Here is an 18,058-nt window from a genome sequence, read left to right on the forward strand (position 1 = left end):
CCGGCTCTTTTTCTCCATTCCATCTTTCCTTCTCTTTCCCTTTGATATTTACATTAGAACATTACACATTTAACCCTGTTCCTTTTCCATTTTTTGGTGTGAAATAAGTACCCCACAGCATCCATTGATTTTTTATTAAGCTAATGACCATTTAAAATGTTAGTCACATTGATTTTTATTAATGTCTAGAATATTATCTCCTACACAGTATTTGCATTGTTTTCTTTTCCACCCTATTTGTGCATATTTTCTTTTACTGTATGTTTCTAATATTTTTAATCCCAGAATTTTAATTTTTGAAAATAACCTTTCACATGCAGGCTTTTGTCCCTAGGGATTCTTTCAAGAGGGAATTGATTCTCTCAGAAATATTTTAACTTTTTGTTTTTTCTCATTTTGATTAACTTTTTTCTTTATTTTTCTTGGAAGTCTTACTTTTTAGTGATTATGGCTTTCCCCAGTATTTTTTAATTCCTTCATTTTGCTTTTAAAATCTATTTCTTTCATTCCTTTTTTCTTTTTATTGCCCTCTTAGTTTGTACTGCTACTTTGTCCTGCTTTTCATTTTGTAACTAATTATGTTTAGTTAAGCATTTTTTTTGCTGTCCTTTTGGATTCTGACCTTCTGAGTTGTGTGTGTCTTGTCTTTGCTTAGATTTTGCCAGCTGACAGTTGCCATTAAGCATGGAGGGTCCCATACACAGCCTTTCCAAGCCCAAATAGCAAGCATTGGGTCAGTTAGCCCAATGCATTAGCACTTGCTGTTGAGTTAAAGGGAATGCACTCTGGGCTCCTTCCTATTCTGGCTCAGGAATGCTAAAAACAAGGCAGAAAATTAGAAACAGCCAGCCCCTCTCAGCTCCCTCCTACTGTCTCCTTTTATTTCCCCTACTCATTAGTTTTTTCTTCACCAGTTGATGGCATGGCTCAGGGGAAAGAGCCTGGGTTTTGGAGTCAGAGGTCATGGGTTCAAATCCCAGCTCTGCCAGTTGTCAGCTGTGTGACTTTGGGCAAGTCACTTCACTTCTCTGTGCCTCAGTTACCTCTTCTGTAAAATGGGGATTAAGACTGTGAGCCCCCGTGGGACAGCCTGATCACCTTGTAACCTCCCAAGCGCTTAGAACAGTGCTTTGCACATAGTAAGTGCTTAATAAATGCCATTATTATTATTATTACTTCTTAGTCTTTCAGTCTTTTACCCCTCTGTGAATTCTCCTCCTCCTCTGCTCTCTTCATTGATTTACAATCTCTACCCCACATCCATTCCCCCCATCACACTTTTCTGTCTGTCTTCTCCTCTGCTGGTCCCCTTTTTTTTCCCCCTGCTTTGAGTTGCTCCACTTTCCTCCTCTCTCTCCCCTTATCGTCTTTCCTTACTTAGCTCTTTTCTGCTCCTTGGCCACTGATACAGGGCCATGGAGGATAGCCAGCCCACTCTGTGTCCTAGCTGGGATCTGCAGTTCTCTTTCCTGTCCCATGCAGGATTTCTTTGTGAAAGGAAACTATGGGATCATCTGCTGGTGAATGAAAGATTTATAGCCACTGTGGTGGGTAGGTTGACTGTGTGAACCTAACTGTCCTTCCAATTTTTCCCTCTTAAGACAGGGTGTCTCTAAACCTTTCATTTACCTGGGTTGCCTTCCAATTTGCAGTTGGGACAACAAAGATTCTCTCCCACTCCCCACCCCCAGTAAGGGCATTCAACAGAAGCTCACTCTAACAGTTTTATAAGTACAGTTAGAAAATGACTCCCAGACATAATTTTGGCAACTTAAGCATTTTATACTGTCTTTATGAGAAAATCCTATCCATGGAATCTGTTGAGAAATGGGGGATGCTAAATGACTAAGAGTTTATTCCCAACCCACCCACTTGGATTCTAGTTCCATTAGCAAATTCTGACACTCATAATCCATTTGTGATCAAGTGTTACAATGACTATCCCCTAAGAGGATCCAGTGTAAAATGAAATATTGGTTTGCGTCTTTGAAAAGTAAAAAGATGATTTATTTTGTTAATTGAATCGTGATTTTATTTGCAGATCGTTTTCAGGTTTGATTATTCATCCACTCTCTGTAAAGTGAGCACTCTGAAGCTGAGCCTGACCCTCGCCTTTCCCCTTCATAGTTCAAGTGCAGAGTAGGGAGGCTTGTAAGTAGGATTTTTTTCCCAAATCCATCTGTCTGCCTAAAGTTTGTAAATTAATATTTATATGCGGTTAGATAATCGAAGCACCAACAAAGGGGAATCCAGATCTGAGGCTTTTTGTCATTGAAGTTCTTCATTAATGAAAAACAGTAGTCCATTTAAAAATTTAATTTTTATATTTTTCATGCATTTGACATTTTGCTTTTGTTTTAATCTATATAATATACTACAGCACAAGATTAAGTTAATCAGTTTATTCTTGGAAAAATATTGACTGGGCAGAATCATATTTCAGAATAATAAACATTACCCCTGGTGGGTAGTGGACATGTCTACCAATTCTGTTGTATTCTCCTAAGCACTTAGTATAGTGTCCTGCCCACAGTAAACATGCAGTAAATATCATTAATTGATCACAGTGGGTAATAGTTGCCTTCATTTTTAATCTTGAAAGCTAACAATTGTCTCATTCAAGCCCGATTTATAACCAACATTACAACAGTAGATTTGTACCTGAAAACTGATTTAATAATTAATGATGGTGAGGTATATGGTGTATCCCTTCAAGCAGATCAGATAACATTGACTTGAATATTGCTTCTAGGTTTCCACCAGGGCCTAGTGATATCAATAAACAAGTCTAAACAAGGAGGGAAAAGCTTGAATTGGATAAATTGGATAGAATGTATTCACCATTTTAAAAAAATGAAAAGACGGTATAAATTGGAGGGATTGTAATCCAGTAGGCCTGGGCTGGGGGATCAATGAACCAGGGCTCCTTTCAGTGAGTTCTCACTAACTGGTTGGCCGAAGAAAGACACTGCTTCTCACTATTTTAATTTGCCTGTCGGTAAAATGAGGTAGTGTTACTTGGTAACTCGTAAGACTATTCTGAAATTAAGTGGCTCTCTAAAGTCTTTAGGGTTTAAAAAGGTAGAAAATATGTCAGCCAAATTTATTGGTTGCTAGCATTGGGGATGAAAAGATTATTCAACACATGTACCAAAGTACACCTAACTCGGGCCTTTTAAAAAAAATGTTATTTAATAAAAATAATATAGTAATAATGGGTATTTGTTAAGCGCTTACTATGTGCCAAGCACTGTACTAAGTAAGCACTGGGGTAGATGCAGGGTAATCAGGTTGTCCCAAATGGGGCTCACAGTCTTAATCCCCATTTTACAGATGAGGAAGCTGAGGCCGAGGGAAGTTAACTAGCTTGCCCAAGGTCACACAGCAGATAAGTGGCAGTGGTGGGATTAGAACCCACGTCCTCTGACTCCCAAGCCCGTGCTCTTTCCACTAAGCCATGCTACTTCTCTGCTTTAAGTGCTTACTATGTGCCGGGTGCTATACTAAACGCTGGGGTAGATACAATAATCAGATTGAACACAATCCATGTCCTATGTGGAGCTCTCAGTCTTAATTTCCATTTACAGATGAGGTAATTGAGGCACAGAGGCATTGTGACTTTCACTAGGTCACAGAGCAGACAGGTGGTGGATTCGGGATTAGAACCCAAGCCCTGCCGTACTGCTATCTATTTTAGTTACTGTGGAAGGAAAACCGGCAGTTTTTGCTGGTATCCAGTAAGGGGGAATAGTTTGACAGGTAAAGTACTCCAAGGAGGCAGGCTACCCTCCTGAATAATAATAATGGTATTTGCTAAGTGCTTACAATGTGCCAAGCACTGTTCTAAGGGCTGGGGAAGATGCAAGGTAATCAAATTGTCCCACGTGGGGCTCACAGTCTTAATCCCCATTTTACAGATGAGATAACTGAGGTCCAGAGAAGTGAAGTGACTTGCCCACGGTCACGCAGCAGACAAGTGGCAGAGCTGGGATTAGGAGCCCGCTATTGGGTAGGGACCGTCTCTATATGTTGCAAACTTGTACTTCCCAAGCGCTTAGTACAGTGCTCTGCGCACAGTAAGCGCTCAATAAATACGATTGAAGGAATGAACTCACGACCTTCTGACACCCAGGCCCATGCTCCAGCCATTACGCCATGCTGCTTCTCAAGCCATTAAGTCAGTCTTACTTATTAATGAGCCCTTACTGTGTGCAGAGCACTGTACTAAGCACTTGAGAGGGTGCAATATAGCAGATGTAATAGACATCATCAATCGTATTTATTGAGCGCTTACTGTGTGCAGAGCACTGTACTAGGCGCTTGGGAAGTACAAGTTGGCAACTTATAGAGACAGTCTGTACCCAACAGTGGGCTCACAGTCTAAAAGAGATGGGAAAGGAGGAGGGAAGGAGATGGGAAAGGGGGAGGGAAGGAGAAGGGAAAGGAGGAGGGAAGGAGATGGGAAAGGGGGAGGGAAGGAGAAGGGAAAGGAGGAGGGAAGGAGAAGGGAAAGGAGGAGGGAAGGAGAAAGGAAAGGAGGAGGGAAAGGAGGAAGGAAGGAGAAAGGAAAGGAGGAGGGAAGGAGATGGGGAAGGAGATGGGGAAGGAGGAGGAAAGGAGATGGGGAAGGAGGAGGAAAGGAGATAGGGAAGGAGATGGGAAATGTTCCTTGCCCACAACATTCACATTTTCACTTCCTTTGACACTTGTGTGCTTATGTGTAAGTGATCAACAAGAACAGATGATCCATAGCTTGTCCCCAAGAGAATTACATAACCACCAACATTAAGCCGGCAACTTTATTTTTCAACTTGTGCTTTGGAGGATTACTTTAGTCGCTGTATTGTTATCTCTTTGGTTATTCTAATTAGCACTAGTAGCCAAAGGGTGCAGTTAACCCTTCCATCCCAACCAAAGTGAAGATGAAGGGAAGGCAGTTCATGTAAAATGAAAAGGGAAATAGTGCAAAGGAACAATATGAAGGCTTGAGATTGTGAGGATTCATCTTTATCCTTGTACATGGCCTGTTGCTAGCAAAGATATTCTTTTCTCAAACACAGATCCTATATTAATATCCTGGTTGGAGGCAGAAATTGAGACTGTTCTGCTAAGATCTTTGACAAGGAAGGCCCAGCCCAGAAATTAAAAAGCAATTGTTCTATTTCAGCTATTTTAATGAATGAATAAAAATTCCCACCTCAGAATCCAGCAACTGAGTGACGAAATTGAGTTGGATCAAAGACCTTTACCCTCTCCTTCTTTGGGTTTAGAGTCGATTACCAGGCTTCTCTCTGTCCCTCTACTTCAAACTGCTAATTTGAAGCAATTAAGAGCATTTTCTTTCTCAGTGCCCAGGGGAGAGGGCAGCACTAGGAGAGACTGACTGCATGTAGGAAAAGCAGCCATCTTTGAGTGTCTGTGGAACAGTTTTTGAGTTCTTTTGGATGGGCAGGTCATTAACATGCTAGTGCAAATCAATTTGCAGAACAGCCCGCAGAAGTTTTTCCAGTTTGTCAGAATTTTCTAGAGTTGAATCCTCCAAGTTTGGGGGTTATATAATTGCAGCCAACCCGACTGGATGCTTATGTGAGGCTGGATGGACTTGGAATGACATCTTGACATCGTGTGCTTCCTTGAATTGCTTTGCTGTGCTCCCTCCTAATGTGCCCCCAGAGACCTCGCGAGTCCAGATCAAAGTACTGTTCTTGGACAGCGAGGAGAAGCTGCACTTTTAAACCTGTTAGCCCAGGCTGATATGGTCTGGAGAGCAGTAGGCAGTGTGGTCATTTGTCTGGCTTTCAGCTGATCTGTTCCCTCTCTGGTACTTACGGACAATCAAATGCCTTTGTGCCCGGTATTTTTATTTTAAGTGCCAGGCTCATGCTGCATCAGTTCCTGCTGCTAAATTTTGTAGCTGGGAACAGTGGCCCTGTTTACAGGAACCTTGGAGGCAAATGCATAAAGAAGTAGTCAGGTTTTCCCCCAGCTTGGTGGTCTGGCAGGTATGAAGCAGGGGGGAATACCAAGCCAGAGAGAGGACATGGACAAGGGGCCGGCGGGGGGAAAGACAAGATTGAGGTATGGTGAATAGGTTGGCGTTAGAGGAGTGAAGTGTGTGGGCTGGGTTGTCATTTGCAAGGCAACACTGCTCTGCTGACATGGAAATTCCTCAATTGCTGCCCTTCAACAAATTAGTACAACCTGGATCTGGAGTTTCCATAACTCTCTTACCCTCGAGTAGCGCTGCTTCCTGCTGGGTGTTTCAAATCCGGGCCGCGGGGGTGGTGAGGGAAGGGTGAGCGTATCATCACTGCTCCGAAAGCTGGATTAATTTCTTTCCTCCCCAGTTTATGTTTTTCCTAACTACCCCTTGAGAATTTCTGCACCAGTCACACACTTTGGTACTCACAACCACTGTCTGACATAGCCTACTACTTAAAACGCTCACTCACCTACATGGCAACTTTTCCTTCTTCCTCCTCTCTGTAAATTATTTTAGTGTCTGCCTCCCCTCCTTTTTTGTAAACTCCTGGAGGAAAGGGATTGTGTCTATTAATTTGATTGAGCCCTCCGAAATAGTTAGTACCGTGCTCTGCACAGAGAAGGAAAATCAGGTGACTAAGGTGCCCTCGTGGCAAAATGGTCTGTCACTGATTGAGGGTCCAGAGTCCAGGCCCAGGACTCTACTCCTTCTGTCTCCTTTCTCCAGCCCTGGTTGATCATCATCATCAATCAATCAATCAATCAATCATGTTTATTGAGCGCTTACTATGTGCAGAGCACTGTACTAAGCGCTTGGGAAGTACAAATTGGCAACACATAGAGACAGTCCCTACCCAACAGTGGGCTCACAGTCTAAAAGGGGGAGACAGAGAACAGAACCAAACATACAATCGTATTTATTGAACGCTTACTATGTGCAGAGCACTGTATTAAGCGCTTATGAACCATGCCCCCAGTAGCACCCTCAGAGGCCTGGGAGGTGTAGGGGTAATATATTTTACTGAAACTTCTATTATTTACATATGAGACTGTTATTCCAGGAATGGGGTGGGTTTTTGTCTTAAGTAGATACCCAGTGAACAGAGTGAGAGAGGAGGGGGAAGGAAAGTGTCTGAAAGTGAACTGACAGAAAAGGAGAGGCTAAGTTATAATAGTCAATTCTGTGGACCATGTTGGTGTTTGTGTTTGTTCTGCTAAGGGAAACCCATGCTGCATCGAATTTCCAATTAGGTAGTTACCTGATCCCTTCAGAGGTAGTATTCATGGCCCTCTGATGGAGAGAGACTAAATGCTCAGCCCCATGATACCTGCAAGTTGCAGGAGCCCAGGGATCTCGAGTCGAACCCTTCACCCCGGGTTTCTCAGTTTCCAGTAAGAATTCTTCCAAGTTATTTTTGTTTTCGTGGATGGTTAAAGGAAAGAATCTAACTTGGGGAAATCATATTGAAGAAGGTAGCCTGTTAAGTATATTGTTTCATGCAAAGCTTTCAAGGTTATTTATGGGAGTTACATATTTCACCCAAGTTCTGATTTTTCAAAGGAAGAATTTTAGATTTTTAAAGCATTTATCCTTAAAGGAATTTTACCACGCATTTCCATTTTCTAGTTCATTCCTATAGTATTCATCAGTGATTTGCAACTTTTTCTTACTCAAGGTATAAAAAATCTGCAATTATCAGATTTAAGCAATGAGTATTAATATTTCAGTATTGGATGTTTTAAATTTTCAAAATTAAACAAATTAATTTGTACTTCGGTTTAGCAGGAAATATGAGGTAGTTGTATGTGTCTCAGCCGTCAAGACCGACATAAATACAGATAAATGGGGAGACAAGGAGAGGGAAAAATCCCTCTCTCAGCATTTCGGTGCACTTTCAGTTCACTCAGTTCCTCAAAAACAAGAGGGTTACAGTCCTGACAAACCCCACATTTGTAGAATGTGTGCCTTAATGAAGTCATGCCCACATCCCATTTTTTCCAACATCGCATTCCATATGCCATTTTCCAGTAGACAAGTTATCCCTTTTGTAACCATTTAATCTTTAGCACTGCAACCAAGGCAGTCTTTTATAGAAAAATTAAATGTATGTGATAGCATATTCACTGTGTAAGCAGTTTACATTCGGATTGTATGTGAGAGCTAAAGTACACTTCAATACTCTGTGCAGTTAAGGATTTAGGAATGTGTGATTTTTGACAACACATATAGACTGTCCCTAATAAAGAGTTAAAATGGATTATTATTGTTATTGTTACTATGTGCCACACACTATACTAAGCACTGGGGTGGATACAAGCAAATTGGGGTGGACGCAGTCCCTGTCCTACGTGGGGCTCACAGTTTCAATCCCCATTGTACAGATGTGGTAAACTGAGGCACAGAGAAGTGAAGTGACTTGCCCAAGGTCACGCAGCAGACAATTGGCAGAGCTGGGATTAGAACCCAAGACCTTTTAACTCCCAGGCCTGTGCTCTATCCATTGCGCCATGTGCTATATATAGATATAGACATATGCAGTTTTGCTAGGGGAGAAGGTAGATTACTTAGTTTGTGAAGGCACTACAAAAAGTGGACAAAGAAACTTACTAAATGATAGAAGTACTTGATGAGTTGCAGAAATGATGAAATTCAATTCAGTTGTATTGAGCACTTGTGTGCAGAGCACTGTACTAAGCACTTGGGAGAGTACAGTACAACAAAGTTACATCAAGTGGAAGGACTTCTTTGGAGACATTCCTACCTATTTGAATTCATACCACTTGACAGCTATCTAACATCACCCCAAACTCTTTCTGGTGCAAATGTTCAATGGAAAGGTTTTCTGTATTTAGTTTGAAATTGCACAGGATTTTTTTTTTAAATATTCTTCATAAGTATTACTATTATTAACTCCTGAAAATGGGAGTTTGAGGAGGTGGGAGAAACACCTTTGGCCTAGTGGGAAGAGCACAGGCCTGGAAGTTAGAGGACCTGGGTTCTAATCCTGGCTGTGCCTCTTGTCTGCTGTATGACCTTAGGCAAATCACCTAACTTCTTTTTGCCTCAGTTTCCTCAACTGTAAAATGGAGATTCAGTGCCTGTTCTCCTTTTTACTTAGACTGTGAGCCCGTGTGGGACCTGAGAATCTTGTATCTTCTGCCCCAGTGCTTAATATAGTGCATGGCGTGTAGTAAGTGCATAACAAATATCACCATTATTGTTATTAGTTTCTTAGACTTCAGAGATTTAACCCATTATGACTATTTTTCCTTGAAAACTATAAGATAAAATTAGAAAACTGGAAATCAGTTTCTTTGGGGGTATTTTTTTTTTTACATAGGCTGCATTGATAAGCCGTCTGCAACGAATATTTGAGGCCTGTTTCCCTGCTGTTCCTGTTTCTGGGGCTGAAGAGAAGGTTACTTCCCTGAAGCTGTTGTTGGAAAACTTAGAGGAAAGAACAAGAGAGACCTCAACAGAAAGTGGGTAAGGAACTTTGAAGTTCTCATTGATTAGAATTTATTTAAGTAGCGTAAGCTGAATCATATTACTCTCGGTTGCATAGTTAAATTTACTTTAAACTTTAACTTTGAATATTTTAAGAATTTGTTTACTGGAAATTTTCTAATGAACACAGGTATTGGTGTAATTTCATGCAGTTGGTGGTTTCTCAGTTGCTGTTAGTGATGCCTAAGAGAGATAGTTAATTAGAATGTGGCTTATTACTTACACTTGCTACAAATTGCTATATTAATTCACGTGTTGATGAAGTCTAAGTAGACCATGTTCTGTCTGCTGTGGGCATCATTTTCCAATTATAAGTGTGAATAATAATTGTCTAGGAACACTAAAGCAACTTTAGTTCTCTGGAGTACTTGTGCTTGGGAATAAGTTTAATTGGAATTTGTAACATGTCAGTCATATTAAAACTAGAGTATGCAGTGAAAGCTGAGTCATCTGATTTTTTTTTTTTTTGTATTGGCATCTCTAGAGGACTGCTGGACGTGTGGACAGAACTGCAGGATATCCATGAAGCATATGGATTGAAATACCAGTGGGGAGGCTCCCACAGCAACAAGAAGCTTTTGTGCTCTTTGGGAATCGACACCCGAAATATCGTGAGTCTTGTTATAGTAAAAAGGCCTTACCTAACAACTTCAAAATCCTGCTTTTATTTTCCACCAGCTCTCGTCCAAAAAGATCATTTCACATACGATTTGTTATTTTTGTCTTTAAATGAATGTCCAATCAAAGTTGACTGTCTTTTAAAGTGAATCCCCACGTAGTTTTTCTAAACAGCATTTATTTGCACAGGAGAGCTTTCCTGCTAAATACCTTACTAGTGTGCTTAATTTTAAAAACATTTTCAGAGCCTTTATACTGTTCTTAAAATTCAGTGCTAACTCTTAACAGATGTAATAAAATGCCTGTTAGCTTATTTGAAAACATAGTTGATTTAGTTGGTCACTGAAAGAGATGTTAGACTATTTCCTTAGTACTGTTTTTTTCTCCTTCACATCTGCAGCTCTTTACAGGCAATAAGAAGCAGCCTGTTATAGTGCCCATGTACGCAGCAGGACTGGTAAGTACAGGAAAGCCCTCATTTATGTATCTATTGTATTATGTGTTGTAATTTTCCATTAAAAAGCATACCCAAAGCAACAGTTAATTCCATACGTTTTGTGGCAAGAAAGATGAATGCTTGAAACAGGTGAAGTTGAGTAAATTGAAACGTATGTTTGGCTGTTGTTGCAAAACTTCTGACCATTGAACTTCTCTTTGCATTTTCATAATTTTCTTGGTACTGTAATGAGTTAGTGAGGGTTTGAGGAAATGTTTTAGATGTAATCCTGTTATGAAATTTAGATATTTGTGTGTCGTCCCATGGGAATCACATATTTAGATATAAATCCAGAAATGCCAAGGCTGCAGTTTTCATAGAAAGGAAAGCAGCAACCCCAACAGTAAGATCTAGCATTAAGACTACAATTTTAATGAATTGCACCGGAACCCAACTGTAAGCCATGACTTAAAACTTGTTGAATTTTGTTTTTTCAGATATGCCAGGTAGTCCAAGAAAACTCTGAAGGAATGATTAATTCTGTTCCTTATCAAGAACTATTTATATTTGAGTTTTGATGTTTGTGTGTGATGGACTTTTGAGTTATAGGTGGTCTGAAAAATTATATTTGCTCTTTAAAACTGTGGTTAAATTCTTCCACCAATACCTTAAAAATGAAGAGGAAATACCTTAAGGCCAAATTGGAAAAATGAAGAATTGGAAATTTAGGCTAAAGGACAATTTCCTTGATCATTTTTGAGCATGTGAAAATGGGTTTGCAGTGGAAGTTTTCTTGTTGCTGTGTCGGCTTGACCTACAACATTTTCTTCCATTCTTAAATTGCTGCTCTAATGATTTCAAGCATTTCATCTATTTTTAAAGCATACTACTTTTACAATGTAGAGGTTAAAATCAAAAAGAGTAGTGCAAAGGCAAGTATCTTGTTGCCTCTTTCAGCATTTGGGCCCTTGATAATAGATGAAATATTCTTTGTCAGTCTTCTACTTGCTTGAAGGGGATATGGTCCCTTTCAAAAGCCCTTATAATCCAAACAAGTCAAGTGAAGTCAAATTGTCCTTCTAGTGTCTCCCAATGTATTGTTTCAGGTGCTGATTTGTGATCCAGAGTGCTACTTTAAAAATTTTTTTTATGAACAGAGCTCTAGAAAACCACACTGTTGTTTAGAAAACTAGGGTTTTTATGAATGTGCTTAATACAGGTTTTAAAAGGATTCCTAAACCTTTATTTACAACTTGTGATTTTTTTTCAGGGTATCTTGTTAAATTCTAAGTTCTGAAATGTATGCTATATAAATATGTGTGATGTATTTTCTTCCTGGTTTCAAACCAGGGAAAAGATATTTAGGACTCATCATCATCATCAGTTGTATTTATTGAGCGCTTACTGTGTGCAGAGCACTGTACTAAGTGCTTGGGAAGTACAAGTTGGCAACATATAGAGACGGTCCCTACCCAATAGCGGGCTCCAAAGACCTGAGCTATTTTCAAGAATTACAAATCTTTTATTAGCAATGTATCTTTCACACAATGATCATGCTCCCCCTTTCCAGCACCTGAAACTACCACAGCCACTTGTGCAGCTCTAGAAGGGAGACTAGCCTCTCTTGCTCTCTCTCTATTTTTTTAAATGGTATTTAAGTGCTTACTATGTGCCCGGTACTGTATTAAGCACTAGGGTAGGTACAAGCCAATCAGGTTGGACACAGTCCACATCCCACATGGGGCTCACAGTCTTAATCCCCATTGTATGGATGAAGTAACTGAGGCCCAGAGAAGTGAAGTGTCTTGCCCAAGGTCACTCAGCAGACAAATGGCAGATCCAGGATTTGAACCCTGGTCCATCTGATTCCCAGGCACTTGCCGTTTTCACTAGGCCACTCTGCTTCTCTCTGCTACCTTACTTTACCTGCCAGTGTTCCCAAGGTGGTGACGTTCTGAAGATCTCAACTCACCTTTCAGATGTGTTCAGGGGGAGACTTAGACGACGTGGAATGCCAGCTCTTGTGCCCTGACAGAATCACTTAGAAGAACATGTGCCACTCTCCCATCCTGTTCCCAGATAGCACACAGCCAGGCTATTCAAGCTCCTTGTAATACGCTCAGTGAGTTTTTACCTAACGAGTAACAAAGTTTCACAATGCCCTTTTCTATCTTCCCCATTTCAGGCCCAGACTTGATGTTATCACAGGTTTGGTTTCTGAATTTTTGTTGAGCCTCCAAGAATATTAAGAAATCAAACTGAATGAGGGTCTTCTTTTCAGAGGCACTTTAAATCATCCCTAGCACGTAAAATTTAGGCATGAAAGACATTACTAATTCCTTGGAAGAGGTAGTGGCTTTTAATAAAAATACCTACTTTGTGGGTCTCATGAAGCAAGGCTGTAAAAATTTTATTAAGTCATCCCAGGTTGTTCTATGTTCCTCACTGATCAAACAACTTCTGAATTCATTGTTGACTTGGGTCTGTACCCTGCTTATAGAAGAAATCTTTATTACTTTCATAGAAATTGACAACTAAGCAGTGAGATGTTTTCAAATTTGGGGGATTTTTTAATCTGATTTTTATAGTTGTGCTTAATTTCCAGAGATAGTCATATTTTCAAGGGCTCATAATCCTTAAATTTTCCATTTTAAAATTCATTGATTTGTCTGATGGAAGAAAAGTGCATGTAAGGCTCATGGCTCAATGATTTTGTTCCCTTTTATTAATTTAGTAGTGTGTTGATACTTATGCAGATGTTGACTTTATTTCTTCCCTTATTCATACTTGTATACCAAAGTGTCCCTCATCTTTTCATAAGTTGTCTATCATTCCCAAGTTTCACAAGTTGTGGTTACAGACAAGAAATGTGAGTTCATTCTCCCTAGTCTCAAGGTAGCTAGTCCAAAGGAATAAAAACCAATGGGCCTACTGATTTGGTAGTGCTGAGTTGAACTGGGCTATTCTTTGGGAACTAAAATTCATTTAATTAACTTGTATGGAAACAGTGTCTCAAATTTTGGCCTGTGAATGTGTATATTGAATTTTTTCATACGTTCCAAATTAAATACAAATAAATGCAGGGTAGTCATGCACCAGAAGTTCAGGTAGACTATCAAGGATCAAACATCTCCTTGAATAGTACTCTTGCTTCTAAATCCTTTTTCTAGAATAAGTTTTTATAAGGGTGGAAAGGATATCCTTTAAACTGGGAAATCTTACATTCCAAGTGCTTCAAAGCCAAGGGTAGACTGTAGAAGGGCTGATTTTGTAGAACATGGATCCTACATGCTATTGTGCTTTCCTCCACTCTTCTTCTCCTTCTCCTACCTGCCCTCTACCCCTTCCCATATTAGCCACTAACAATTATTCACGTTGTTGCATTGGAACCCTTTCCCCTTTCATTGGATGTTTTGTTATAACTTTTGGTGGAAAACAGGAAGAGAGAAATGCTGATTATTTGTGAAATTTGTCCTGAGCTAATGTTGGAAATTAAGGAGCAGTCTTGTTTAAACTTAAAGGGTTTGCGAGGAAATAAAGTTATTTTGTAAACCATTCTCTGGCATTGGTGAGTATGGAAGGTAGAATTCTTTTCATTACAAATATAACTCCTTTTTTCTGGACGTACTTGTGAAGTAACCTGCTTTTCATATTGGGTTTTACTATTTAAATGCTGCCTTTGATATATTTTAGCCATTATGTAGTTTTTGCTTTTGAAAGCCATTTTAACTTTTTTAGGGTATGTTAGAGCCTACCAAGGAACCACTGAAACCTGTATCTGCTGCGGAAAAAATAGCTTCAATCGGGCAGACACCTCCAGTATCACCAGAGATGAACACGTGTACGTCTGATCAATTCCAGGTAAAAGATAATACTAGAAAAGAAACTACTCCAGATTGTTGTTATTTTACTGGAGATTTTGAATTTATATTAAAATATACCTGATAAAGACATATGCCCAAATATATATTTTCCTCCTAGAGAGCACTAGGTTAATATTCAAACAGAAAAGTTTTTCTTTGAGAAATGGCTAAAATACTGGTCATAAGTGCACGATTTAAGTTTCCCCACATTATGCTTTAGTTTAATATATGTAATATATTTGGCAAATTTTTCTATGGTTGATATGAATTTTTTTAACATAGGCATTCAGATATTTTTATAGTAGATATAGAACATGACGTTGCTAGTTTTTTTATATATTTGCCACTTTATGACCCTGACAGAGTGTTTTTTGTGCTTTATTTGCCCTGAGAGCATTTAAAATGTAATCTCTTTGGGTTAAAATCTTTCTCAAGTGAAAAGCTGTTGTAAAAAATAATTGAAAAGTGGTAGTTTTACAAGTGAAAAGTGCCATATTAAAATTCAAGGTGATTTCTATTCCATTCTCTCTTACTTGCCCCTTCAGCACATCAGAATAAGAAATTACACAATATACAATAAGTAGTGCCATGTCCTTAATCTATCATTAAAATCAGGAAGAATATTTCTACTTGTTCAGTTGCTTTCTATTCACAGATCCAATTAGAAGTGGCTCAGTAATTCTTGCTGAGCTCATTTCTTTACATAGAAGGAAAAAAGTAGTAAAATGCGTTGTCATTTTCAGAAGGCTTAACAATTGTAGTATTTTGCAAACTAACATTCACAAGTTTGATGCCCGTTCTTATCTCTTGTCTCCTTAAAAGCATCTTCAGATTGTGCCTAATGTAAAATATATTTATGGCCTAAACTAATTGAATCAGGAAATCATGCCACCTATTCATTTTCTACATTTGATTATCTTGTCACTAACCTGATATTTTCTATTTTGATACCAGCAACGAAGCAATTAGGGAATACATTTCTTGTTGGCATCATGGCTTGATTTTTAGAATCTGTCCAGAGCTACCAGAATTAATGTCCCCCCCCAAATGGTCAGAATAAAGCAAAATGGAATTCAGTGAGAGTGAGTACCGGTTAGTTCACCTAGGAGGGAAAGACAAATTTCACAAAGGTAAATTAAGAAATGACAGGTTATATGCAAGTATATTTGTGGCCGGGAGGAGGAGGAGAAATCAAGGGCTCAGGGTGGATTAAAAAATAAAAGTAAAAACAATGTACTTTTTCCTCTTGGCATTTAAAAAAAGCTAGCATGGGGACAGGATAGCAGCCAGAAGAACATAAGGAACTATGAGAAAGATCTGCCACTACTTTTGATGTCGATCAGGCCCTCACAGAGCTTTGTTTCCAGTTTTGGCTGAAAAAGATGGACAATTGAAAAGAGTTCAGAACAAAGCATTTATAGTGATGGTGCAGGTGAAAAGTAGCCCGAAGTGACTAGAAAAAAAAAAAGCTGTGAAGTGATTTTAATAATAAATTTTTGGATTAGGAAGAATAGTTATGATAATAATAATTATGGTACTTGTTAAGCACTTACTATGTGCCAAGCATGTTCTAAGTACTGGGGTAAATGCAAGTTAGGTTGGATACAGTCCGTGTCCTACATAGGGCTCATACTCTTAATGCCGCTTTTACAGGTGAGGTAATTGAGGCCCAGAGAAGTGAAGTGATTTGCCCAAGTTCACAGAGCAGATGTGGTAGAGCTGGGATTAAAACCCTTGACCTTCTGACCCCCAAGCCCGTGCTCTATCCACTAGACCATGCTACTTCTCCACGTTGCTTCTGTAAATTGGGTAGTGGGTACCTCTTCATTTTACCCTGAGGAGGGTCTGCATTTGGCTTTAGAGTTGCCCTCAGTCTCACTATTGCCGGAGGTGGGGCTAAATCAGTTCTTGTGTAGAGCGGGTTTTTTTATTGTTTTGTGTTGTTTTTCCCTCCTGGTTAGACCTTGCCCCCCAGCCCTGTGCCATGCTAGGGGGCCTGTTGTGCATGTGAAGTGAATACCAGTTTGCACCACTGAATACCAGTTTTGCACCACTGAATACCAGTTTTGCCATACCCTGGGCAGTTGCCACATTAACACTTTTCTCTGCATTGGTCCTGACTCTGATACAAAGGAAAGAAATGGAAACGTGAAGAAAAAAAAAAGACATTTTGGCAGTAAGGGTTGTTCAGCCTAGAGCAGGCTACCAAAAAGAACGATGAAGTGGGAAGAGAGAACCCTAGTAATAGTTTCCCTTTATTTTTATCCTTTTTAGCTTAGATTCTCCCCTGAGCTGTGGCCTAACAAGTAATGAGCTGAAAGATTTGTATGGAGCAAAGTGCTAAAAGAGTGTAAGTGGAAGCAGGAAGTAGTTAGTACATCATTCTGATGAGACTACAGCTTCTTCTTGGATTTCCTGTGCAAAACAGCTCTTGGAGTTAGTTTTAAATGCATGGATTTTTTTAAAAAAAATCCAAAATCACCATCAAAACTTATAGAATGCCTCTTCTGTAGAAATAAGATGCAGTTCATGCCCTCAGGGAGCTTACAGTCCATCATCTTTCCTTTCTGTACTTGCAGCTCCCTTCATTGTGGGACTCAGAACCTTAAGATTGTTTTAGATTATTGTCCTAGGAATTATCCCAATAATAATTATGGTATTTGTTAAGCTCTTGCTACGCGCCTGGCATTGTACTAAGCACGGGAGTGGATACAAGCAGTTCCGGTTGGACATAGTCCCTGTCCCGCATAGGGCTCACAGTCCATCCCCCATCCCTAAATTGTGGACAGTTTAGGTTAACACCACATTTCAATTTCCTCATCCATAGGGCAGGACTAAGTACTTCAATTTACTGGAGTTCCTGATATTGCGGTTTGTGTTTTTTGAACCCTACTTTATAGGAATATTGTAAGCACTAAGACTTTTAACACTTAAGCATTAAAAGTTTAATGTGAGCAAAATGATATTCTGCAATATGAGAGCATGTTTTGCAAGGCTTGTTTTAGTTGCTGGTTTTAGTGACAAAATAGCCTTTTAAAGAAGTGGAAAAGTTCTAGGAGTGATATCAACTTCCTAGACAGGCCAAGATGGACTTACATGAGCTATAATGATCAGTGTTGGGAGCATACGTAAAGAATAAGTGATAACTTATAAGCATTATCAAACTTTTTTATATTTTTTTTTCCATTGGATAGGAAAAATAATTCTTGGTCAAGCTTAATTTTAAAACCCCCCTAAGTATACACATTATGAGATTGTAACCGTAGAAGTGTGGTAAAGCAATCTTCAGGTCTGCTTCCTCGTAGATTTTGCTAGCCTAAAGTTTGTTCCAAAACTTTTGTAGTCAGGGAACATGTCTACCAACTCTGTTATATTGTACTCTCCCAAGTGCTTAGCACAGTGAGCAGTCAATAAATACAATTGATTTTTTCCCCCCACACCAAAGCATTTCAAGTTGATTGTGTATTTCATATGGGTTGAATTTAAACATAAATATTGGGAAAATATTTATTTTGTGTGTGGGTTGCGGGGGTTTGGCCAACAAATTTGAAGGTGATGGTACAATTGGTGCTGTGTCCTTTGTGCCTGCAACCACAAATATGATTGACAAACATACAGTAGTAATATTTATTAAGCCCGTACAGTGGGCAG

The 18,058-nt window shown here is 39.4% G+C and overlaps 1 protein-coding gene across 3 annotated transcripts in view; it reads left to right on the forward strand.

Annotated features, from left to right (window-relative positions):
- AFTPH (aftiphilin) overlaps positions 1-18,058 on the forward strand; it is a 64,867-nt gene that overhangs the window by 26,501 nt on the left and 20,308 nt on the right. For all 3 annotated transcript variants that reach the window (XM_038750961.1, XM_038750960.1, XM_038750962.1), the window contains exons 3-6: positions 9,324-9,469; positions 9,975-10,101; positions 10,509-10,565; positions 14,283-14,405. In XM_038750961.1, the coding sequence (XP_038606889.1) occupies positions 9,324-9,469; positions 9,975-10,101; positions 10,509-10,565; positions 14,283-14,405 (453 nt within the window). The remainder of the gene's footprint in view (positions 1-9,323; positions 9,470-9,974; positions 10,102-10,508; positions 10,566-14,282; positions 14,406-18,058) is intronic.

The sequence above is a fragment of the Tachyglossus aculeatus genome, chromosome 9 (genome assembly GCF_015852505.1).
Source record: "Tachyglossus aculeatus isolate mTacAcu1 chromosome 9, mTacAcu1.pri, whole genome shotgun sequence".
Classification (NCBI taxonomy): domain Eukaryota; kingdom Metazoa; phylum Chordata; class Mammalia; order Monotremata; family Tachyglossidae; genus Tachyglossus; species Tachyglossus aculeatus.